Source organism: Trichechus manatus, unplaced genomic scaffold (assembly GCF_000243295.1).
Source record: "Trichechus manatus latirostris isolate Lorelei unplaced genomic scaffold, TriManLat1.0 scaffold00054, whole genome shotgun sequence".
In the NCBI taxonomy this organism is placed as follows: domain Eukaryota; kingdom Metazoa; phylum Chordata; class Mammalia; order Sirenia; family Trichechidae; genus Trichechus; species Trichechus manatus.
In genome coordinates, this window is record NW_004443990.1 from 15,881,466 (window position 1) to 15,908,466 (window position 27,001).

The following is a 27,001-nucleotide window of genomic DNA, read 5'->3' on the forward strand; positions in this document are numbered from 1 at the left end:
TTTTTTTTTTTTTTTTAATTTATTTAATCCAGAAGAGTTGTGCTGGGGACCATGCCCCATCCTGCTGATACAGATCCTGAATGGAATTATCAGGAATGGCACAGTGCAGGTGTCAAAATCAAAATAAGGCCGCGGAATTTCGAGAGGACCCTCCAAATACTGAGAACTTGTGTTGCACTCAAACAGTCTCCTAAATTTCTATATTTATGAAAAGGGCTTCTTAATGCTGTCCCCCAGAATCCAGACTCAGACCAATTTCTCCAAAAAGGTCCAATTGTATTGCTACATAGTAGCAAGGATTTATCTTCATGCCCACCTAGCATTCCAGGTCCCCACTTCTTCAAGTGAGCTTGAAATTGTTTTAAGTGAACTATGGCTGCAAATTTTTAACTTTTTTCTTAGGAAGCATACAGTGGAGTGATAAAAGTCTGGACTCCTTGTGATGAAGATAAACAGGGAGCCCAGCTCTCAGGAATGGCATCAGTTCTCCCAAAAACAAAATGCTGGGATATGGACTTTTGGCACATTGTGGGAATAGGAGAACTATTAATTCTGTAATGGTTTTCATGCCACTGGGTTGGGGAGGCTGTCCCACATTAAACCTTGCTTCATCTGAAAATATGTTTTCATCCTAAAAAGCCAGCCCAGCTTTTCTTTTTAAGGGAAAGAGTATAAATTAATACCTCCAGAGGGAGGTAACTCCTAATATTCCTATGATGTCTGAACCCTATGAAAAACCTAAAAATATCATTTTCGTTTTTCTACTTAACTCCAAAGGTGGGCTCTGACTAATATGCTTGGGCTTGATGCTATAATATCAGCACAAGCTATAAGCCCCCTACCACCAAATAAGCCTTGCTCTTCTGTCTCCCATCATTTTGAACCCTGAACCTCATAGAATTAGAAACACTGTATAAAAACAAACAGAAAAAGGGTTAAAATATTACAAATAAATAGCTAAAATAATTTTCCCACCCTCAATCACTCCTAAGAAACAGACACCAAACATTACTTAAGTGTCCAGAATGACCGAAGTCCTTCATTTGCCCATGCTTCAAATGGACAACTACCCAAACAAAGGTGAACAACCTTCATGCAAATGCATCAAGGAATGTATTGCTTTTTCATGTCCTGCCCAGCACTTCAAAGACATGCACTAAAATGAGTTTAAATCATGGCCTAAAAATGGAAAAAGGGAGAAAAAAATATATATCTCCAACAAAATTCTCCCACACTTCCCTCTCCCTACACCCCTCCCACCCCACTCCCACCCCACCCCTTTCCTAAGCAAGTATATTAACTTTTATCTTTTCTGGCAAAGGAACAAGGAATTCTTGGTAACCAGAATCAAACCCTGTGGTCTTTTTAGTAGGGTCTGGCTATGCCTTTCTAAATTCACCCAGCTCAGTGTCAAAGCCATGCCATTTCAAATTTTTAAACACAAATCAGACCTGTCTGACTCACCCCTTATGGTGGTTTTCCCACAAACATACTATTTGCTTTTCTCTGGCCATGTGTTTTGTTTTAGAAAATAAAGTTCCTAATTGCCAATCAGGGCCACATCCATAAGATCATCATCTTCCTCCCCAATCATAAAGTCAGGGCTGAGCCTTGAGGGTCTGTCTGCAGATAAGATCGTGTTACTTGTCATAGACAAGGACTGGTCTGAAGAGATGGGCGATTTAGACCAATTCTCTGGCTTGATGCTATGAGATTTTTTCTTGTCTCGGTCTTTATCCCGGTCCCGGTCCCTGTCTTTGTCTTTTACTTTCTTCTTTTCTTTTTTGTGCTTCCTATGCTTCTCTGTGCTGTATTCTGGAAGTGGTCGGATGCCATCATCTGAGCTGGGACTGTTCTGATAAGATTTTTCTGCTATGGAGGAGCCTGACTCACTTTCACTGTCCAGATTCTGGGGGGTGTATGCTGGTGACTTACTATGGCTGGGAGAGCCACGCTCATGCTTTGGAGTGGAACCACTGATGAGTGGAGAGCCATAGTTTTTGGAAGAGGCCATCTGAGGCCTGAGCCCTTCTCCACTACTTTCGCCAGGTTTCTGCAGAGTCACTTTGGCCTTAATGCTGGGGGACCCTCCATCATGTTTGCTGATGATAATCTTTGCCACACCTGTGCTCCCCACATTTTTTGACTCTGAAGTCTTCTTGGAAGAATCCACTGAGCCCCCCGAGGTGGAAACCTTTGATTTGTCTTTATCACTTTTCTCACGCTTGCCCTGGAACTCTCCTCCTGACATGTTATGTTTGGAGGACATGGAATGGCTAGAATTTGTGCTCACCCCCATCTGGCCATCCATCTGGTCTTCCCCTCCAGGGCCACTGGTGACAACTCCATGCTTCAGTTTATCTATGACTGCTGTTAAGGACGGCTTCTTATTTCTGCTGGGAGATTTCCCTTTGGAACTCCCATGCTGGTTCTGAGAGGATGACATGGAAGAGCCACTTGAGGAAAAGGAAGAGGAAGATGCTGTACAAGAATTAGATGATGGAGGAGTTTTCTGGGACAATGACCCTGAGGATCCTAACCCTGAAGATGATTTCATGCCAGAGCTTGAACTAGTTCCAGATATATGAGAACCACCAGAACCTGAACTGATAGGGGACTTGGCTTTAGAGGATGGGGGAGTCCCTGGAATAGGCTTCATTGGAGAGGAAAGCTTATCAGAGGCTCCAGGTGGCCTTGAATGAGACGGGGATATGTTTGGTTTACTTAGAGAAGGATTCATAAGTGTTGATGGCTTCCCTTGAGGTTTCATCTTGGTGCTGCTGGAGCCACTGCTCAGTCCATGCTTGGTAATGGGAGAGGAGCCTGGCTTCCCCCCAGACTGGGATGAATTTTTGGACTGGCTAGATCCAGAAGACCCTTGGCTAGAATACATACTGCTACTTAACTTGGAACTGGATGAACCTTCTGATTTACTGCTTTTCATCTTGCCTGAGGCGGAAGCAGAGGACGAGGAGGAAGAAGAATGGCTATGGTGGCTTTTACTGCCTGAGGAAGACACAGAACCACTGCTGGTGTACTGATTGTGAGAGGAGGACTTGCCCACCATCACTGTCCCCTTGGGAATCTGAATAGTGATTTTGGGAATGGGTGGTGTAGCAACACCTGGGGGAGTCTGAGATCTTCCTGAGCTGCCTGGAGATTTGGATCCACCTGTACTGGTAGGTGGGGTGAAAGGTCGGTTAGAAGAACTGTGAGATGGAGATTTTCCCTCAGTGTCTGCCTTCTTCCGCTTTGGAGGCTTATCTTTGCTTTTGCCATCATTAGAAGGGGTCCGACTGCGTTTCCCTGGCTTGCTGTCTAATCCTGGCCCTGACAGACTACTATTACTGGTGCCATTGCCTTCCTTTACCCTCTTTTGAGACTTTTCTTTGCCTAAGTCCCCAGTGGTCAATAAAGGACTCTGGCTACCACTATGATGCTCCATAATATCTGCAGGACCCAAAGCCTTACCAGCCACTGCTATAATACTGAAATCAACGGTATCAGCTTGGCTATTGCCTTTAAACTTAGTGTCTCCATTATCACCTCCAAGCATTGGCACCCCCAGAGTATTTAGTGCCTGGGATGCAAATCCTTTGAAATCATCATTATCCCCACTTTGGCTGCTTTCATCAAAGTATTCTTCTCCAAAACCACTTTGGCTTTGGCTGTTCAATAAATCAGGATTGAAATCTACTCCATCAGGAAAAAAATGATTGGTAGGAGAGTCACTACTGGGGCTTCCAGCAGCATCTGCAATAAGGTCAGCTGGATCAGTGTATGGATTTTCATTATTATTGGTTTGAAAGACATCAGGGTCAAAGAGGGCACTCTGAGAATGCCCAGAGCTTGAAGAATCTCGAACAGGGGTGCCAATGGGTGGGCAGTCATCACTAGTGCTGGGAAGCTTAGAGGCTTCTTCTGCAATGTCTGAAAGGATATCAGTTACATCTGGGCCAATGCTGTCTGAACTGGACAGTCGGACCATCCTTTGAATACTGGGCTGGGGGTGAGGTATTGGTTGTGGGTAAGTTGTTGGGGGAGTGCTACACTGGCTTGGAGCTGGAGTGATATGTGGAGTATCCAAAGTGTCAGCTGTCATGTTGACATCAAAGATAGGGTTCTGTGAGTCAACATCCATTGAAAATAGCTCCCTCTGAAAGTCATCTTCAGTCTGGTGCTTGGGTTTGTCAGGTGGTAATCTTGATGACTTCTTCTTCTTTGTCTTGTTGCTCCCCGAGCACATTTCCATCCGGGGTGAGCCAGAAGAGGAGTTCTGCCTTTCTAAAGGGCTGCTTCCATAAAGGGTTGAGAAATCCTGGGCAGGATTGTCTTTAAGAAGGTTCATGAGCATCGGGTGGTTCTTGGTGTTGCCGGCCATCGAGGAGACAGGTGGCGGCGTGTGATGAGGAGGGGTCGGACTCGAGCCAATGGTAGACCCCCCGTTCCCTGTGATTTGCAACAAACTGGTAAGAATTGGGTTCTGAGACACCTTGCTGAAGTCCTCCCCATGGCCCACCGACTCATGCCGATCTTTGATGCTCATGCTCATATTAAACAAGGTGGTAATGGGACCCCCCGGAAAGGTGTTGGTTGGTGTAGTGGTACCACTCATTGGGTTGTTGCCTGTGGTCATGCCATACCCTGGGCTGCTAGCCGGGGGCAGGTTCTTTTTCACCATGTCTTCAACTGTTTCTGCAATGAGGGACAGGGCTGGGGTGTCGGCCTGAATGGTTTCAGCTTTCCTCCGAATAGCCCTCATCGTCACAGGGATGGACATACATCTATAAGAGAATATGGGAAAAACAAAGTTAACGTTGATTGCACCAGCTAATGAATGAAACCAATTTTCATTTGGGAAAATTTGATTTTGTCTGATAAGCCATCAAGAAGTTTTCAGGTGATACAAGTAACTTGAAAAACAGAAGCAGTACTATCAAATGCAGAGCTTTGGCTAAGTTCATTCTAAAAAACTCTGTAGGGAATCATCAACTTTATTATGAAGTACTCACCAAAAAGAAAACACAAACAACAGTTGAAATAATTTAATTTCATATTGAAGCTAAAAAAAAAAAAACAGCACTGGTAATAATGGAACTCAGTAAGAAAATGCCTTCCTTTTGAGGCTTCACATGTTAATTAATGGGGTATATGATTTAACTAATAAACCACTAAAAAAATCTCTTGACCCATCAAGTTCTAAACCTTAATGGCTTAGATAACACCAAAGCTACGGCTGTTTTGAGAAGTGCTACTGCTACTATGAAATCCTGTTTAAGGCAAAGCACTTTTTGTTTTATAGATAAATTTATAAGCACCTGGTTTAAAAACATTTTGCTCTAGTAAACTTGTGTCAGAAAGCTTTTTCTTAAGATCCTAAGTATTTTAGACTTTGTGGATCATATGGTCTCTGTCACAACTATTCAGCTCTGCTATCATAGCAGAAAACAGCCATAGACAGTATATAAATAAATGGAAGTGGCTATGTTCCAATAAAATTTATGTACAAAATTAGGCCATTGGCCCTTGCTCTAGAAAATTCTCAAAATTACGTATTAATAATGTTTCTGGAAAGGTGACTGGCTTAAGTATCTTCCCACACAATACCATTTGACAAGTTATATATTAAAAAGCAGCATAAAGGATAGGTGAAAAAAAATCTACACCTAATTTCACTCTCTCCCTCCTAAAAGTACCCTAGTGGCAGGCCTCAAGTTACCTACCTTACCTCCTATTACTCTCATAGTGATATTAACAACAATAAATATATTACTAAACAAAGCTTAAATTGCCTTTGAATTGGGAAAAAAAGCGAAATTCAAAGCAGTGACTTCAATGTTTTCCTCTTAAATTTCCAATTCACCCTAATTCTGAAAACAGCACTCCTTATACATCCCTTAATGGGACTCTGATGGAAAAGGGCTAGTGCTACCTTTGAACAACTTTGGCAATGAAGTCATCTGTGCAGATGAGTGCATCTGACAGCCCCTTGTAGAGTTTACAGCTCACATGTGTTGAGTCCTGCACGTCCATTACCACTGAAAGACAAAATATACAGGAGATATTTGGAATTGATTCAGCTTCTGACTTTCCAAAAAAGATACAAGGACCAAACTGCTCCCATGAGCAAGCAACCCACACAACTTACCACACACCAGGGAGTCATTTACAGGGTGCTGAAAAGACACACTGAAACGAGACTCTGAGAGGGGACACACCTCAAATTGGAGGAGTCCAGGAGAATCTAAAAGGCAAAGAAAAGGATCATAAAACAATCAACCAAATATAAGACGAGACAATAAATAATAATCTCTAAATATACAGAATGAAATTCTTTCTCTCCTTGGAAACTAAATTTCACATTTTTTCACAGTAACTGCAGTGTTATCCACAGAGGTGACAGAGGAGGAATCACAATCTAAGGTATCCACACATTTATGGTGTAAATTTCTCCAAAACAAAAAATTATAAACTTCCAATTTTCTAAAGTAAAAACTGATTTAATCCCTAAAGTGTAAAAGACATTGGCAGAGATAAATACCATTTTGAAAGTGAATTCTGAAAATAAAGTGACCAAGAGAAGTTTCTCATTCTATTTGATAAACACACATCCAGATTCACTGCCATAAACCCTGTTTTCTATCAGTGTTTGCAGCTGTTAGTTAAGTAGCCCGGTAGCTTGGTGAAGAAGGGATGTAGAGGCTACAATCTAAAATGATATATTTATGCCAAATGCACACATAACCAATCATCATAGGTTCCTAATCAAAATGTTCTGGCAGCCCAGAGATAAGGATCATACACTTCTTGGAGAAAAGCATGCTTCTTTGTAGGACTGGCTCCATAACTACCCCATGAAAAACTGTTTTTAATGTCCTGAGCCTATTTGGAAAATTCTCCTAGGATACAAGCACATGAAATAGCAGAGCCACAAATGTGCTAGCATATGCTCTATGCCATTATTCCAACTCTCAAAAGTTTCTCATTTCTAAAGCAATTCTTGTTCCTATGAAAGGTATCTTGATTTACCTTTCCAGTTTCTGCTTGCCTACCCATTTGCACTGATACGTATCTCTCACTGAAGTGTTTTACAACTAAAGGTAAACAATTAACTGTGGTTAGCTGGAGCAGCCAAAATTCACATCAAGGCTCCTAATGGCCAGCTGTGTGTGAAAAAGATCAACATTCCAGGATTTGGAGCGGGTGGAGGGGTGGGGGGTGGGAGGTGCAGCAGCACAGAGTACACCTGTTTTTAAACTATATGATTAAAGTTCACCAAAGAATGGGAAGGGAAATGTACCCAGGACTAAACATGGAAAGCACTGTCCTAACAACCAAAAATTTAGCTATCAAGAAATCCTCTGTCACAATGACATTCTAACTTCTACCTGATATATCTACTGCAAGGTACAGGTCCTAAGAGACCCAATTATATTACTGTGTACAGAAAAACCATACACGCACTACAATAAAACAGTGTTCCCAAATGCCAATCTACAGATTGGTTCCATCAACATCATTTGTGAGGTTTAAACTAGATTCCCAACTCCTCCAACTGAGGTTCTAATCCAGACCATCTGGGTGTGGGAACCAAAAAAAAAAAAACAACCCCGTTGCCACTGTTGACTCATAGTGACCTTACATGACAGAACAGAACTGTCCCCATGGGAAATCCAAGGAGTGGCTAGTGAATTCGAACTGCCAACCTTTTGGTTAGCAGTCGATCTCTTAATCACCGTGCCACCAGAGCTCCAAGCATCTATATTTTTAAAAGCTCCACCGGTAATTTTGATGTGTCACCAAATTAAAGAACACTGGAGTAGCTGGTATCTATCTGCTAGTAAATATATCAAAAGGAAAGGCAGTACCTTCTTTCAGAATAGTTCTTTTGACACAGCTTCCAATTAGGGTATTATAGGCCACTTGGTGTCTGATCAGATTTAGGATAAGAGGAACCCGGCCAGGGTGCTGAAAAGTGATTTTGCTAACAAGGGTTCCCTGTAGACTTCGGCCATCTGGAAGAGGAGCATCCTTGTTGAGGAAATAGCAGTGCTGCTGGCCTGGGAGAGCCTGGGCAAAAACGAACAAAGCAACAAAATGTTACTCACCCATTGTACTCCAGCCACAAACTAGCCTCAAAAAAAAAACACCTAATCCTCAAAAAAAAAAAAAAAAAAAAAAAGCATTAAAGTCTTGGGGAAAAATAAAACTCCATACTGAATTCTTTGGTCAGCTGATATTACAAATGCCAGTTACTCATTTGGCTAAAAAGATCCTGTCTTAGTTATCTAGAGCTGTTGTAACAGAAATAGCACAAGTGGATGGCTTTAACAAACAGAAATTTATTTTCTCACAGTTTAGGAGGCTAGAAGTCTGAATTCAGGGTGCCAGCTCTAGGCGAAGATTTTCTCTGTCGGCTCTGGCCTTGTCTCTTTAGCTTCTGCTTCCTGGGTCCTTGGAGATCTCCATGTATCTTGGCATCTATCTTACCCCATCTCTCCTCTGCTCACTTTTTTTTAAACTCTAAGAGATTCACTCAAGATACACCCTACACTAATCCTGCCTTATTAACAAAACAAAGACAACCCATCCCCAAATGGGATTATAACCACAGGCTTAGAGGTTAGGATTTACAACACATATTTTTGAGGGACATAATTCAATCCATAACAGACCCCTTATAGTAAATGCTCTATGCTAGTGGTTTCCTAAACTAGCTAACATAAAACATACCTCAGAAATCTGGGTAAAAACACCAACATCAAAAAATACATGTGTGGTATACGTGTGTGCACAGATAGATGTTCTCTATAGACATGTACACACAGGTGTGTGTGTGCATGCATGTATATCCACATATATAATAAACCACATAGGGAACAGAGTTACAGATACTTCTTAGACATAACCAAATACCTCGAGAGACTAGTTTTCTGAGTTTGAAGGCTTAGGACCATGGTCTCATGGGACAACTCAGTTAATTGGCATAATATAGTTCATAAAGTGTATGTTCTATATCCCAATGTGGTGAGTAGTGCCTGAGGTCTTAAAAACTTGTGAGCAGCCATCTAAGATACAACTATTGGTCTCTAGCCATCTGGAACAAAAGAGAAAGAAGGAAACCAAAGACTCAGAGAAGAAAGGAGTCTAATAGTCTACACAAACCACGGCCTCATCTACCCTAAGACCAGAAGAACTAGATGGTGCCAGCTACCACTACCAACCATTCTGATCAGGGCCACAACAGATGGATCCTAACAGAATGGGAGAAAAATGTGGAACAGAACTCAAATTCTTAAAAAGTCCAGACTTATGGACCAGTTGAGACTAGAGGACTTCCCCCAGACTACTGCCCTGAGATACTCTTTAAACCTTAAACCAAAATTATCCCTTGAGGTCACCTTTTAGCTAATAACAGATTGGGTCATAAAATAAAGAGTATCACCCATGAGTACTGTGCTCCTTTGAAAAATCAACTATATGAGACCAAATGGACAAAATTACTCTAAAGTAAAGATGAGAAGGTAAGGGGACAGGGAACTAGAGTACTGGAAATGGGAAAACCAGAACAGAATGAATGAGAATGACGACACATTGTGAAAAATGTAACCAATATCACTGAATAATCTGTGTACAAATTGTTAAATGGGAACCTAATTTTGCTGTGTAAACCTTCACCTTAAACACAATAAAATATTATTAAAAAAAAAAACAAAACTGTGTAAAAGAGCTTCCTGAACCATAACTGAAAAATCTGTATTTTTAAGAAACACCCTATATAATTATAATGCAGCCAAAATTTGGGAACTACAACTTGAGTCTAGATCATCTTCAAACATTCAAATCACTTCAAGCCCAGATGAGGTTTTAGAACCTTCCATAGTTTATTCATTCCAGCACTTTCTTCTCTGTATGTACTTAAAGACCTTTCCAGGTTATAAACTCATGACACTTGAAAGAAGAACAGGAATTCTTAAAACTCACTTACAAGCCTGTGAAAGTTCAAATAATGTTAAGAACCTTTCATCTGAGATTTAAACAATGAAATATTTACTGTTGTTTCCTGGCTTAAAAGCTCACGCCCTCTTCAATATTTTTCAAAGATTTCTGCAATCTTCTGTCTGACTGTTCAAAAAGGAACAGCATTCCAAAAGAAAATTATCTGACCTCAATAATCCTATAAAGGAAAAATGTGATCTTGGATCCAATCACCACCTACAACACTCTAGCTTCTTAGGGCTTTTTTTCCCCCATTGCTGCCAAGTCAACCCCGACCCATGGCGAACCCATGAGTTAGAGTAGAACTGAGCTCCATAGGGTTTTCTTGGCTGTAATCTTTATGGAAGCAGATCACCAGGCCCTTCCTCCATGGCACCCCTGAGTGGGTTTGAAACACCAACCTTTTGATTAGTTGTCATGTGCAAACTATACCCAGGGACCTTCATAGCGCCTTACTTACCGCATAAAATCGCATGTTGTGATTCAAAGGTATGGGGTCAGGGTCCTTTGACAGCTCAAACTGAGTGATGAGTTCATAGAGGGGTACATAAGTTGGTTGGGCTTCAAACAATGGAATTCCTAAAGAAGCAGGGATCAGGGTAATGGTCACACTGAGAGCAAAACATTGACAGCTCAGTTTTCCCTTCATGATTTCTACATTCATTTACTCACTTATTCAAGAAGAATTTACTAAGCATTTACTAGCATAAAGCATAATGATATCTACATTTATCAGTACTTCTTTGAGAGCTACAAGACTAGAAGAGGTCTAAGATAATAGGAATTTGAAGTTTCCTTTTCAAGATATAACAAGTATTAGCTCCTGGTGCTTAAAACTCACCTGTGCAGTTCTGAAGTTTCTGAACAAATGCTCTAGATACTGGGATTGGCTGGGGAAATTTCAAGAAAAAACAGGCAGGAAGATCAACACTGTTGGCACTGGTGATTGAGGAAAAGGAGGGGGTCCTTCAAAAAAAGGGGAGAGGGTTGGATTTTGACTTAATAGGAAAATGAAAAACCCTAACACCCATGTTTAGACATGTATATATCACACAGACACATACTTACAAAGTCTATCAAAAGCTCAGTCTTTGAACTTCCTTCCCCTATTTCTGAAACATCCTATTTGTTAATCCTGAAGTATTTAATCAAACATTATATCCTGAGGCATGTTCTCTAGTTATTATAATATAACCCCAAATGAACATCGTAAGTCCCATAAGATAAAAAGGGAGCAATCACTAAACCAGAGGAATTAGCACAGTTTTCTCTTTTCTCTCTCAAGGCAGGGAATGCGCTCTATGAGTAAAATTCAGAGATAAACATTCAAATAGATACTGAACAAAAGGGAAATTACATGGATAAAACAAAAAGCCAATCTCTAGAAATTCAAGTTGGGGGAGAGCCAAGTAAAAGTAACACTTGTTTCATACTGAACTTGAAACTGAAAAAATAAGACTTGCTACCCTAGAATTATATTTAACTTACCACTTGTTGTCAACTGGATGTGACCCCATAATTAATGGTGCAATTGGGAGCTTGTACATAGAGGATGTTCCTTCAATTGTCACTGATGCATTCATACCCAAACATCGAGGAACTGAGAATAAGAAAAAGAAAGAGGGTATTCGTCAAAGTTAACACAAATTATGGGACTCTCAACATTAAAACAAAAAATATGCAGGACAGCTTCTGCATAATTTGTCAGTGATTATTTCTTTTTATCAGATATCGTCATACCTATCTTAGAAATGCCAAAAGTTGCCTTTCTAACCAATCAGTATTTTTTATCATTAAGTAAAATGAAACATAGAAGACAACGTATGCCAAGGAAAAATTCTTTAAAGGTTCATTACCAATATTTATTTATCTTCTCTAACTTCAGAATGCACTTAAATGGGATTACGATTATGGGATAGAGTCAATGAAGTTATGAGGGGAGCAAATGAGGTATTAGGCCATTTTTCATTATCTTTTTTGGCATACGAAAATACAAATGAAATTTAAACATAAAATAAAATCCATTACTGTAGTTCTTTAATAAGCTGGCTAATTTTCTCACCTTTGAAGTAATGAGTAAAGCTGATGATTTCAGGTCAGATGGTATGTATCTTTTTATTCATTCACTGACTTACTTATTTAAAAGCATTTGTTAAGCTCTTATTATATACCCATGGGTGTATATGTGAATATACGTATATACGTGTGTGTCTATATATATGTAGAAGAGCCCTCGTGGTGCTAACCAAAAGATTAGAGGTTTGAACCCACCAGTAGCTCTGAAGAAGAAAGTCCTGGCAGTCTGCTCCCATAAAAGATTACAGCCGAGAAAACCGTATAAGGCAGTGTACGTACGTACGTACACACACACACACACACACACACACACACACACACACAAACACACACACACACACACACACACACACACACGTACACGTACACGTACACATGTATAGGAGCCCTGTTGGCACAGTGGTTAAAGCACTCGACTGATAACCAAAAGGTCAGCAGTTCAAATCCACCAGCCACTTCACTAGAGAAAGATGTGGCAGTCTGTTTCTGTAAATATTACAGCCTTGGAAACCCTATGGGGCAGCTCTACTTGCTATAAGTTGCTATAAGTTGGAATCAACTAGACAGCAACAGGTTTATGGGCATGTATGTGCATACATAACCAGTTGCCATCAAGTTGGTTCCAACTCCATGGCTACCCCATGTGTCAGAGTAAAACTGTGTTTCACAGGGCTTCCAGTGGCTGATTTTTCAGAAATAGATTGCCAAGCTTTTCTTCCATGGCACCTCCGGGTGGACTCAAACCTCCAGCCTTTCGGTTAGCAACTAAGCGCACTAACTGTTTGGAATACATGTGTGTATGTACGTATATGTAGTCCCTACGTTGTTGTTTTCTTGTTAGCTACTGCAGAGCCAGCCCTCAACTCATGGCAACCCCACACACAATGGAATCAAACTACTGTGATCCACAGAGTTTTGACTGGCTGATTTTCAGAGGTAGACTGTCAGGCCTTTCTTCCTAGTCTGTCTTATATACATGGAGTTGATTCTCATTATTCCCAGGAAGTATGTTCTATAAAGTTGCCAAACACACTGAATTAATGAATACTGAACCAATGGTATAGAAGAAACACAGGGTTAGATTCCTGTGAGCCTCTGATCACAATATTTTTGTCAACTGATCAATACATAACCTTATTTTTATGTGTGTTTCTGTTTAAAGAAACCTTATTTAACATATAAAACCAAAAAACTAAACCTATTGCCATTGAGTCAATTCAAACTCATGGTGACCCGTATGTTACAGGGTAGAACTGCTCCATAGTGTTTTCTTGGCTGTAATCTTTACAAAAACAGATCACCAGGCCTTTCTTCCACGGTGCTGCTGAATGAATTTGAACTGCCACCTTTTAGGTTAGTAGCTGAGGGCAAACCATTTGCGTCACTCAGGGACCCTTTAATATATACTGATTTAGTAACATAATTCAGAGCCAAGAGCACTATCGCTCATGCCTGAATGAAGCTCATCTAACACACGTATTTTCTCTATAAGGAGCATCACAGCCTTCTTGCACTTAGAATTGCTAGACAGCAGTTCAGCACTAAACTTGAGAGTCATTTTAAATGGAAAAATCATCAACAAAATGCACAAAAATGTGGAAAATGTGGCACTAAATGACTGAAAAGAGGACACTTGTTTACCATATGAGAGCTGAAACAAGAAGGCAGGATCATTTTTTTCAACCTCAGCTGGGAACATACGCACAGAGCAACTTAATTTTTTCACTTCTCTGTGCATTGTTGGGGAAGCATAATTAAAATATCCTGCCGTTGCAAATAAACTTTCCACAAAAGTGGAAGAATACAGTCTTATCACTGAGTAAGCATTAAACCACATGTGATGCATATCATAGTCAATTTGTCAAAGAGATTGCGAAGACAGAAAGGACTTTTACCCTTTCATATAGCCAAGCAGATGCATCCCATTTCATACATATTCACAAAACAAATGACAACTAGTCCTCAATAAGAGTACCTGACAGCACCATTTGTCATACATGTTATTGTTAGTTACCATCAAGTCGATTTCGACTCATGGTGACCCTACGTGTGCAGAGTAGAACTGCTCCATGGGATTTTCAAGACTGTGACCTTCTGGAAGTAGATCATGAGGCCTGCCTTCTGAGGTGCCTCTGGGTAGATTCAAACTACCACCCTTTCAGCTAGTAGTCGAGCACTTAACCATTTGTGCCACCCAAGGACTCCCTGTCATACATAGTTCATCCTAAATTCACCTGGCAATTGGGATAGCTACCTGTGTCTGTTAATTGCCTATATTCAAAGAAAAAAATTAATTTATCTTTTTTTATTATTAATTTTATTGTGCCTTAGGTGAAAGTTTACGGTGCAAATTAGTTTCTCACTCAAAAATTTATACACAAATTGTTTGGTGACATCGGTTGCGATCCCCACAATGTGTCAACACTCTCCCCCTTTCCCTTTCCATCCTGGGTTTGCATCCATTCGTCCAGTTTTCCTGTCCCTTCCCGCCTTGTCTTTGCTTTTAGACAGGTGTTGCCCATTTGGTCTCACTAAGAAGCACGTTCCTCACGTTTGTTACTGTTTGTTTTATGGGCCTATCTAATCTTTGGCTGAAAGGTGGACTTTGGAGTGGCTTCAGTTCTGAGTTAGCAGGGTGTCCAGGGGCCAGAGTCTCAGGGATTCTTTTAGTCTCGGCCAGACCAGTAAGTCTGTCTCTATCTGTGAAACTGAATTTTGTTCTACATTTTTCTTCCACTCTGTCTGGGACCAATTTCTCATATCTTTATGACCAGAGATAGGTTTGCAACTTGGAGACTTGTGCCAGCTAAAGTTAGGCTCCTACCCTAGAAGATTAGGGGTGCTACCTTCCTTGACTGATTACATTTCAAAGGAATGGCTTCCAGGTCCTTGAGGAAAAATTCCTCGGTTGTAAAACTGGCAAGGGGCTTATTTATATTTTGGCCTTTAAAAAGATTTACATAATGTTTCAGAGTCATAGAACGAACTAACAATTACAAACCTTCGAAAGTAAATACTCTTCAGAAAAGGGGATGGGGACAGTCTCTTCTCTTTTCTCCAACAAGGAGGGTAAGCCTCTCCTTTTATAGATTTCTTACTTCTAATTTGTATTTGTCCTTACAGCATATATGCAAATTACTGCAAGACTACCACCAGTATTGATTTTGGGATGACAAACAAATTTCATCGAGTAGGCAAATTCACAAATGAGGATCGACTGTGTGTGTATATCAGGAGGTAGGGGCACAAATATGATTTTTTTTTTGTAAGGATAGCAAATTCATTAGGTAGCAAACCAAAGAGTATACGCAGGCCCAGGCATTCAATTTTTTTTTTTTAAGTATTTTTTAAGCAGTGAACAAAGCAGCACTCAACAAATCAGACACACTGTATTGGGCAAACCTGCTGCAAAACACCTCTTTATAGTGTTAAAAAGCAAAGATACTTTGAGGACTATGGTACACCTGGCCCAAGTCATGGTAATTTTCAATTGCTTCGTATGTATGTGAAACCTTGGCAAACAAATAAGGAAGACCGAACGAGACTGATGCCTTTGAATTATAGTGTTGGCGAAGAATACTGAATATACCATGGACTGCCAAAAGAACTAAACAATCTGTCTTGGAAGAAGTACAGCCAGAATGCTGCTTAGAAGCAAGGATGGCAAGACTTCATCTCACATACTTTGGACATGTTATCAGGAGGAACCAGTCCCTGGAGAAGGACATCATGCTTGGTAAAGTAGAGGGTCAGGGAAAGAGAGGAAGACCCTCAATGAGATGGATTGACACAGTGGCTGCAACAATGGGCTCAAGCATAACAACAACTGTGAGGATGGCCCAGGACCGGGCAGTCTTTCATTCCGTTGTACACAGGGTCACTTCACAGTTTAAGTCTTACCAGTATTCTCATGCAAAATGATGGGAGATGTAGTCTTATCATCCAGTAGGTCAGAGGGAGAGGCATAATACTTCAAGTTCATTAAATGACCTATGAAAAATAACAATCATCAAAGCACCTTTATCAGGTAAATTACAAATAAAAACATCCACATTACCGTAAATCTATACATAAGGAATTATTTTCAAAGATACGAGGAGTCATGCTCCAAGCAGGTTACGATGTATGACAGCAGCCAAAGTATTGATTCTAGAACAATTTACTTCACAGTTTAGACAAACAAACATACCAAAAAAAACTGGGGGAGGTTAGGTGTTGACACCTTAGAAATCATTATAAAATACCCACTGCCAATAGAAACTGGTAGTTTTTTACCACTGCTATCTTTATAAACTCAAGGTGAAATTATTAGTAATGACCCCTCAACTAAAACTAGACATTTTTCTAAATATGTAAATATGATCACATACCCCCACTCCTTGGAGTGAGATAGCCAACACTTCCATGAAGAATCTTATCCAAGGGACTAGCATTGGTTGCTTTCCTGCAAGACAAATGATCTATGTTTGCTTTTATTTAAGCCCTGAGGTCTTAGTGTAGTTTCATACCGAGTTCAGATCTTAAGTCTTATGACACTTTCCAACAACTTTGTTCTATATTCGGGCATATAGCAAGCATATTTCACCTTCAAAGAAAAGGGATCATTTCCAAGTACACAACAGTAAGTAATATGATGAACATATTATTTATCTGATGAGAGATCAGATTTGACAAATCTTCAGATAAAAACCTATGGAATACCAACAAATGAACTGGTGATACTATTACTCAGAAGATGGAATACAGTCATCATTTGAAAGGGAATGGACAAGGACAAGATAGACAGTGAAACAGGATCCTAGCAATTCCCAGGATGAAAAACTTAAAAAAAGAACAAGGTACCTAGAAGGGTCATATAGAATCAATGTTTTAGTCAGTCTTACCAGTACATAATTGCCATTTTAGATAGATCCTGTTCTAAGGATTGGAGAGCCAAGTACATTTTAGTCTTCAGTTTGCTGGGGAGTAGATAACAAGAACAAGAGTTAAGTACACACACACACACACACACACACACACACTCTCACACTCACACTCTCTCTCTCTCTCTTACACACACACACACACACACACACACACACAGACATAGCAAGCCTAAATAATGGGCAAATCTGTCCTGGAGGCAACTAAAATACACAAACAAATAAATAATAGTGACAATTTTAATCTGTTTAAAGACCCAAGCAGGCTAACAGGATCCCAGGTAGGTTAATAAAAATGACAAGCTAGTTTCACAACAATTAATTCCTTTCAGCCTAGAAATCAACATGTTGAAGACATTTCAAGGATTATAGTCATTTGTCTTCTGATATTGTAATCCACTAATGCAAATACTGTGTATTTAAAAGATATAAAGTCAGAAGCTTAACTACATATTGTCAATACAAGTAGAAATCAAAAATGAGGTAGGGCAGAAAACTTGGCAAATTTTTAAGCACAAAATTGCTTCTAGATTTATACTGATTTTTCCCCAAAAAGCAAAAAAAAAAAAAAAAAATACTTACTTGTCACCTGGAAGATTATACAGATTAACAAGACCCTTAAGATGCTTAGAGAATTCATCAAAATTTTTTTCCCTATAGGGAGTTCAAGGAAAGGGGGAGAATTACAACATATAATTACCACTAGATCTTACAGAAAAGAGCCAAAAATAATGGCTATATAAAACTCTGGTTTTAATCATTTGTTTTAATCTTTTTAAGTTTCCCAAAGTTAATCAGAAGTACAAAAGAAAATGAAATTTTTCCCTTTCTCTCTCTGCCTCATTTTTCTGTAGAAGGTGCTAATAAGCTGTATAGAGATCAAAAGGACCCGATAATTCATATACTAATGAATTAGCTCCGAAATAATAAGACTTGGTTTTAATAAGTCACTTTCCTTTCATCTTATACATAACTGAGATTAGATATAATGAGGAAATAAAATTTTTTATTAAAAGAGAGATAATGGGAAATAAATAAACTGAGAAGACAGAATACTTGCAGGTTTATGGCAACATGACAGCAAAGAGGTGAGAAGAAAAATGAATATTAGGAGATAGACAGGAGACCTAGAGAGAAGGGGGTGGAGACAAACTTCACATATTCCAAAATATTCCTACAACCAGGCATGCCCCAAAGGGAAAAAAATCCTATTACTATGACCTCTGGCTTCTCAGGACCCGATATTCAGGCTTCGACTCTCAGTCTTTAGTTAAATGAGCGCTCTTATGGACAGGCTTAGAAAGCTAACAAAACTCAACGATTCTCTCTCTCTAGAGGGATACTTTAAAATTCAATTATTGAGCTCTTACTACATATAGACAAGAAGATAATAAGAAACAAGAGCAACAGCAAAATATATTCCTTGCCTTAAAATTACCATCTGTACGTAGTTAAAAATAAAAAAGGTGTACAATTTAACATTCTTTCTGAAATTCCATTTCTAAACAGGTTTACAAATTAACTTTAAAACACCATTAATTCATAAGCTGACGCGGCCCCTACTGCACTTTGTTGTTCTTATTTTGTGCCGTCGAGGCAATTGCAACTCATAGAGACCCTATAGGTTCGAGTAGGACTGCTCCCTAACGTTTCCTAGGCTGTAGTCTTTCCAGGAGCAGACCACCAGGTCTTTTCTCCTGTGAGCAGCTGGTAGGTTCAAAATGCCAACCTTCTGGTTAGCAGCCAAGCACTTAACCATTGCACCACCAGGGCTCCTTTACTCCACTTCAGAGCCAGAAATATTGGCCCTTTTTGAAGTATTCTAGTAATTCACCTTTGCTAGACTTATCAAGTCAATAAAATTATAAAAAGGTTAATTTTTTTGTTGTATTACAATTTTTTAGAAGCTGGTTCAAATTTGGTGCATTTGGCATTAAGGACACTAAACTGATCACTGACAAGGCTGAGTGTAAAATTTATTTCCTCAATATTAACACCCTTTCTAAGACATCCCATGTTGTAGCTAAGAACTCTGCTATGTTTAAAACACAAAACTGATGCAATGATTTTCTCTAATTCCCAGAAAGTTGATTCTGGGTTTAAATTTAAGCATGGAAATTTCCATACAATTCAAAGGGAAAAGATAAATTAGTGGAAAAAGCTACCACTTACTGAAAGTAACTGTCTTCAAGCCTAGCACTTCCACTATGACAGGAATTTATCACACATACACCTTAATGTAAAATAATTTCTCAAAATGAAAGGAGAAAAAATTATTTTCATGGTATTGGTTCAATTTTCTCAAACTCTCTCTGATTTAATGATTAGGTTCTATTTATTTTTGTTCCACACAGAACTCCTAAGGCTAGATCAGGGGCGATTTTGCCCTCCAGCAGATATTTGGCAATGTCTGGTGATATTTTTGATTGTCACAACTGGAGGAGACTACTCTCAACTAGTGAGGAGAGGCCAGGGATGCTGCTACAACAACCTACAATGCACTGGGTAGGCCTTCACAGCAAAGAATTTTCCAATCCAAAATGTCAATAGTGCTGAAATTGAGAAACCCTGGCATGGATTGAGTAGGGTAAGAAACTAAGCTAAGACAATTCTGAAAGTGAGCAAGTACAGAGTCTGAAAAATTTGTTCTTGAGGAAAGTAACTTCTAACTAGTCTCAAACCCTAGCTGTAAAGAAAAACATTGTCTGTCAACATAAAGGAACAGAAATGTCATTTTCTCACCTTAACTGCTGCACCAGCTCTGGACAGCTCTGAAATTAAAATTATATTAAAACATTAAACTACTGTAACACTTTGAAGACATCAGAAATTTTTCTCTTTTAGTAACTGCACATGCTTTATAACAAAAACATCAAAACTACAGAAAGTCCTTATATTAAGAGATCAAAAAACATCTTCTTCCTACTTGGTGAAATATGGGGATTAAGATGGGAACTTAAAAATAAAAATATATAGTTTATAAAGAAATAAACATTCAGTAGCTTGTTTGAAATACTAGGACCTCTCTTTAATGTCATCCTTGGAATCCACATCAACTATCTGGTTACACAACATTTTACACTCATCTCTATCACAGGATTTTTTCAGAGAAGTTAGCTATGTACAAGATTATCTGTCCTACTTGACTATGAGTGCTTTGAGGGCAGGAACCACAAATTATTTATCTTCCTATCCCCAGTACCTATTGTTAATTTGCGGCTCATGTCTGTTGATATGAAATGAAAAGGGCTCCTCCAGTGTTTCCCCTTGTGAAAAGCCCTAGGATGATGTCAGAAATGGACCCACATTATTCTAAATTCCATTCTCTAGCTACTGATGTTGTAGCCCATCACATCATCTCTACAGTGGCTCATGAAAAAAACGAAACCCAAGCTATTTAAAACCGCAACAGTTCACTTTAAGTTAATGTCCCTAAGTAAACCCCACAGATTCCAGGGAAATATCAACAACACGTACCACAGGATTCTCCCCATGGTGAGCCACTTTTACATCACAAAGCTGTCCTGCAGGGTCTAACTGCACTTCCACATAGAACATATCTGACGTGATGTAACATTCAGTGCCACTGGCACTGAGATGAGAGCCCAGTCTAGCAGGAACAAATCAAAACAAAAATTAATAGAAGATACATAAATAAAGCCACCCAAAGTCAACACTAAGGTAAATATCTGTGCTTACAGATAGACTACTTACCCATTCTGTCTTGCTATCGACTCCAAACGGTCAGTCATTGCTGGTAAAGATGTTACTATGAAAGGACAAAAAAGGAAATCACAACTGAGTCTCCAAATAATTGTATTCTTGAAACACAGAAACATCCTGAGGAATGTATCTGTCCTTCCAAAGCAGTAACATATTTAACAGTTCAAATGCCTGTAATTTGCACAAAGTTCACTAGTAAGGTTTAGCCGTGGCCTAGGCATTAATAAGTGTCAAAACAAGGATCTACGTACTTGAAAAAATTATTGGACTTTTCTCCTCTCCCTTTTTCATTGCCCCTTATTTGGGACAAGTTATATTTAACCTAAAAAAAAACATGTTTATCTGCTAACGCTAGAATAAAGAAGATTAACATCAAATCCAACATAAACAAATACTCAAATGAATTAAGTTTATTTGTGGTGGAGCAAAGTAAAACCTGCTTTTACTTTCATTTTTCCCAAAATATAAAATTTAGTAATTATGAGCATGAATAACCAATTTCAAAACCTTATGATTTGTTCTCCTCAAAACATTGCCACTAAACGTTGTAAAAATCTTCCAGATAAGTTAAAATATCCATTTTCTTATTAAGGGCTAATTAGAACATGTGACACACACAAAAAAGAGCTTTGCCTTGCTATCTCAGTTACTTGTCATCAATTATCTTTAAGTCTCTACTAGACCTCCAAAAGAGGATCAAAAATAACTGTTTCAAAAGTTCAGGAAAAAGCTCATTTCAACTCCATATATGAAAGCAAAGCAACACACAGCATAGAAAGCTGACCTACCTCAATTTATATTTCCAGTGTAAGTATAAAACAGTTCGTAAACCGAGTTTTAAAAAATCAGCATATTTCAAAAGTGCTTACAAACCTTTGAGAGCCTTCTGCAATGTCTCCAAACAGCTGACCAAATGTTGGTGCCCTCCAGAACTCATCACGACCCTTTTCTCCTGTGTGCCAAGTAGGAAAATATTTGAGGCAAAAATTAATCAAACCAACAATGTTTCATGCAAATATATGCATTATACTAATAGTAATATTTCAGAATAGTCTGTAGACTCTTAACTATTACTCTGTCCTTCCATATCCACAGGGTAGAAAAGGGTATTCCCAGATCTAAAATAAGGGAAAAAATTAGGAAGAATCAAAATTTAACAGATGAGATCAGCCTCCTGTAGAAGTGACTGCATTGTAAGATTTAAATGGGGTAGCTCAGGAGATTTGGCAATTCCTAAATCTAACAACGTAATTTACATATAGTCTGAGAAATGCAACCAAACCTTATTCAAACTAGATTAGAGCTGAATCTCGATCAATTGTATTAAACCCTTGCCAAGAAATAGAACTTGTAGTACATGAGAGGGACTCCCAAAGGACAAAAAAATTAGCAGTTTTTTTAACCCAATCCAGGAAAGCATCTCTCTGCAAAATATTCCAGTCCCCACAAAAGTGAACAGGTTTATGGTACAAAACAAACATCTCATTAATTAATAATCTGACTCTCTTTATATCCTGAATAAAGAAAGCGATGCTCTGAAAAAATGGATACCAGTATTCTGGTAATTAGCAAAATAAACTCTCTGTTGTAAATTAATAAACAGATGTTCTGATTTACATGTTAATCTCCTGTGATGTGGTTAGTATGTCTGTTGTTAAAAGGTTTTAAAAGCCTGATGTACCAATAAAATTAGGTTTCTGAACCTACACAACTGTTAAGTAGACAATGGAGGCCATGGTGACCAAACCAAGAGACTGGTACCCCAACAGAGTGCCTGAGTAGCCACTTGGAACTCCTCCATCTCATGATGTCTCGCTAATGACAAAATCGTTAATAAAACATATCTCAAACTAGAATATGGCTGCCTTGGAGTACAAAAAATAACAACTTCTAAATTCCCAGACTGGAAAATTTTCAATTCATTTATTCAACACATTTTTTAAAAAATATCTTCTATGCACACAAAAATGAGTCAGAAGATATACGTGCATTGGTAGAATTTACAGTTACAGAAATCTTTTAGCAACACAACATTTTCACGTCCATAATCTCATCTGATCCTTACAACAAAACTATATGGAAAAGTAAACTGGTATTATATGCCTCCATTTTCCAGATGAGGAAACTGAGACTCAGAGATCTAGTAAGTTTTCCAAGGTCACATAGGTAATAAGTCCTAGAGTTAAGCCTAAAATACAGGTCTTTTGACACTAAATTCAGTTCTTCTGCTAGTGCTGTATCACTAATATGTTCATTTTAAACATTAATAAGTCTATTATACTGAACTTATTCTGGACTCAAGTAAGATGGGGGCGAAGGGTGTTTTCATTGAAGTATAACATATATATAGGAAAGTATACAAACCGTAAGTGAATAGATCCATGAATTACCACACAGTGATAATAATCTCTTTATACTAGTCTATCAAATGTGCCCCTTATAGGTGCATTACTTAGCATTTCTGCCTGAAATACCCCACTGCACTCACAATTAACACAATTTCATAAATACACCTCCTTCTCAGGCAGATTCCTAACGTTGATAGCCACCATGAATCTGTGTTTTATGATAAATAAAACTGAAGACACACTATACCTATAGTTTGAACAAGCCCACAAAAGAGCTCAGATTACCTAAGCACATCATTTTACCCACTCTACCACAATCCTCACCATGACTTGACGAACAAGCTTAATGGTTTCACTCCAAGGTCTATTTTGGTTAAATTTTGCATGAAGCCGTTCCAAGAGAGAACTCATCTTATTCAGCTTTTCTGACTCTATGGTATAAATCAGAAAACATAATTAGAAACTCTTTTATCAAGCCCTTCCACAGTTTTTCTTGCAAAAGAAACCTCCATACGTCACACCAGTAAGAACTCAGTTAAACTAGTTTTCATTATTATTTACTTTAAAACATAAAGAAACTATTTTTAATGGTGGGAAGACATAAATTACAGGTCTGACCTAAGGAATACCATACAGCAGGAGGGTTATCTATTTAAATTTTTAATAGGAACCAAAAGAAGGACCGTCTCTAATCATGATTCAGGATTAAGCCTACAATTCAGTGACAAAGTCACTCCATGATATGCATGAAACTCCTTGCATGACATACACAGAGCATACATTTGAACATGGCCTTACTATGGTAATTGGTATTCAATGTGAAAATACTGACTTCCTTAATATTTTGACATAATTTTGAGAGATCAATTTGTAGGTGCTATCAAGAAAACAAAGGAGCCGTGGTGGTGCAATGGTTAAGTGCTTGGCTGCTAACTGAAAGGTCAGCGGTTTGAAGCCACCAGCCAATCCGAGGGAGAAAGATGTGGCAGTCTGCTTCTGTAAAGATTTACAGTCTTGGAAACCCTGTAAAAGATTCTACTCTGTCCTATAGAGTCACTATGAATCAGAGTTGACTCACGGCAATGGGATCAAGAAAACGGGCTCTCTTCAACACTGTGCTCTTTTAAGATCTATTTATATGGAATCAAACTAACAATAGCAACCAGAAAGATTAGATAGGAAACTTAGGGGGCAGCCAGCTTATGTTAATGGGGGAGGAATAACTCAGAAAAGGAGGACTGCACAACTCAAAGAATGTAATCAATGTCACTGAACCGTACGTGTAGAAACTGTTGCATTGGTGTATGTTCTGCGGTGTATAAACAAGAAAATAAAATATATTATAAAAAAAGAAAACTGGGTCTATTAGCCATTTAAATATGGAAGAGATCTATGGCCAGAGGATGACTCTCCAGCAGAGCTAAGAGAAAGGTAGACAAGACTGGTTTCTGGACTAAGTATGTGCCCTCGAACCCTCCTCTAATTCTTAAGCTGCCTAGTATGAGCAAGGAGCTGTGCTAAAGACCACTGGAGATGCAAAAATACACAACATGTCTGAGATGATGTATGTGAGAGATGTGGATAATATGAAAACAAACATCACACAAAGCAAAGTGAGATATGCTCCTAAAAACAGAAACACCTTACTACTTAAGTTCAAAGGAAGAAAAGTCCATAATCAGTTGTGGGGATGTTACAGAAAAGGTAACAGTTGATATTGGCATTGAAAAATGAATAGAATGTCATCAATCAGAGTTGAGGCAAGGGGGAGAAGACCTTCTAAAACAAGATTCATCTTACTTGGATGCTCAAATGAACAAACATTTTTGAAGCAGCTATTATGCGCCAGGGACTACATAAAGACGAGTAAGGAAGGATCCCTGATCTACAAAGCTTAGAATAAAGTGGAGAAGATAAGTAAACAATAATAATACAAGGAGCTGTTTTAGTAGAACTATGCCTCAAATGCTAAGGAAGAATTTAAACTGGAGCGTGGAACTTTAGAGGAGGTGGGAAAGGTGCCACAGAAAAGTTGTTTTTCAGCAGTTGTTAGTTTAGCCATTGAAAGGATGAAATTCAAAGCATTTTAAAAATATACAATAGCACAAGGTCTGAACACCGTGACATTCTAGAGAACGGCTGACTTTTAATATCATAAGACCCTAATCGTTTCACTCACGCCGAAACATCCTCCAGTATTTTTACACGCAGCTCTGTATTCATTTTTATGTCACTATTCAGACGTCTCTTCTTAAACAAGGTAAAAGCAGTTTTAGATTCACTCGCCTGGTTTCCCACCACTTTAGCCTAAAAGAGTCCTGAAGCCCAAATGATTGCCCCTAGTAGAACAGGAAACCTTCACTGAAGTTGGGAGACCCCATCACCCCAAAGTTGGAACTCCACCATCACCTGGGGAAGCCACAGCCAGAGTATAAAACTCACACACATCTCGTCTCCTGGACTCTGAGCCCTCCGGAGCGTGGCGCCCACGGGGCATCGGCCCGCAGCCCCTCTCACCAGCAGGCATCCCATAGTTGTGTCCCGCCCTCTCTCTCCCCCTCACTCACCCTCGGCTTCCCCCTGAGCCTTCATCCTGGAGGTGGGGAAGGTCTGAGTCTGCTATACAAGAGGATAAGCCCTTCCCCACTACTAACGGGAGAACCAAAATGGTTCGGGCTCCCGGGACGCAGGGCACCAGTAGTCCCCACTCTTCCCGGTAAGGCTCAGTCTGAAGTCCCCGGCGGCAAGAAGAGAAGGGTACTCGCGGCCGCCGCCATCTTCCCCAACGGAACTTCCCAAAGATCGCGAGACTAACTGGTATCCTGCAGGGGCCGGGGGGGTGGGGGGGAGGGCATAAAAATGTCGCGAAAATTGGTTAAAACACGCTTCTCGCGAGACTCTTATAAGCCAGCCTTTTCTTACTCCTCAGTCTTTCAGACCTACCGTGCATGGGTGTAGAACTGGCTAGCGGAAAGCTTTCGGCTGCGGTAGTAAAGAGGTATTTTCATTTTGGCGATTGAACAGTTCGCAAATTAAAAACTCTGGATCTGTTTAGTAAAAGAGTATTTCTTGGAAGAACATTGGTATCAGATTTTATTAAAGGTAATACCTTTTCTCTGAACTGTTAAATGGAATAATTATGTCATTATAAAGATATCGGCGTTTTGTAAGACGGTGTTCGAAACCAGCCCAACACAATTCGCATATTCTAGTTTGTATTTTTAGTTTCAGAAATTTTTTTGAGAAATTACACTATTTTTGAAGATCTGAGAGATTTTGAATTAAGGTAAATTTATTTGCAGCGAAGTCTTTGTTACTCTTAATTATATTTAAGGTCCCAGAATGGGTTCACAATTGGTTTTGTCCCTTCTTTATAATCATAGTGAAAACAAGCAGCTTAGCTAGTTCTCGACACTAACAAAGAATATGTAGTGGTACCTTTTGTATACAGTAATCTTCATAAAAAGAAATTTGTGACGGTTCAAAGAAGGTCGTGGCCAATGGAACTGAAGAACTAGGCTAAAATACAACAAGGCTAGCATTAAGGGAAAGTTTTTAATGTAGTTAAAACTGAGTTTTTTGGGGTTTTTTTAAATATATTTTTTCGACACACACACATCCTTGAAAATAACATTACCACTGAAAAGTTGTATCTTACCTAGTTTGCTACGAGAATATTAAGCAGTGTACTTCTACTGGCTTTCTAGTCTCAGGCTTTTCCAACATTTCAAAAATGCTATTCAGACTTCCTCCAAAGTCATCCCAGCAGATACTGCACTTCAGGTGAGCAGGCACAGCAGTGTAAACTTAGTAAGAACAGATCTTTGGAAATGTCTGGGGATATGTTTATTGCCACAAAGATTATTCTGTAATCATGCTCCTTGAAAGTGACTTTCAAACTTTATTTTTTGTCTGTTCGTCTTATCCTCATAC

General features: G+C 39.1%; 1 protein-coding gene across 4 annotated transcripts; it reads right to left on the reverse strand.

The window, feature by feature from the left end:
* Positions 1-25,874, reverse strand: MED1 (mediator complex subunit 1). Of its 4 annotated transcripts, none has more exons than XM_004378025.2 (17): positions 25,636-25,874; positions 23,393-23,499; positions 21,594-21,672; positions 20,712-20,766; positions 20,475-20,607; positions 19,740-19,768; positions 17,580-17,651; positions 16,959-17,033; positions 16,446-16,519; positions 15,976-16,065; positions 11,488-11,599; positions 10,841-10,965; positions 10,460-10,578; positions 7,869-8,070; positions 6,149-6,244; positions 5,933-6,038; positions 1-4,784 (listed from the first exon to the last, which is right to left on the reverse strand). In XM_004378025.2, the coding sequence occupies exons 1-17, from the start codon at positions 25,658-25,660 to the stop codon at positions 1,541-1,543; spliced, it is 4,743 nt and encodes a 1,580-aa protein (XP_004378082.1). In that variant the 5' UTR covers positions 25,661-25,874; the 3' UTR covers positions 1-1,540. The 4 variants fall into 4 exon arrangements, with proteins under 4 accessions (XP_004378082.1, XP_023588581.1, XP_023588582.1 ...); XM_023732813.1 differs by having other exon boundaries at positions 1,292-4,784; positions 21,594-21,838; positions 25,636-25,651; XM_023732814.1 differs by lacking the exon at positions 20,475-20,607 and having other exon boundaries at positions 1,292-4,784; positions 25,636-25,868.
* Positions 25,875-27,001: the final 1,127 nt, after the last annotated feature.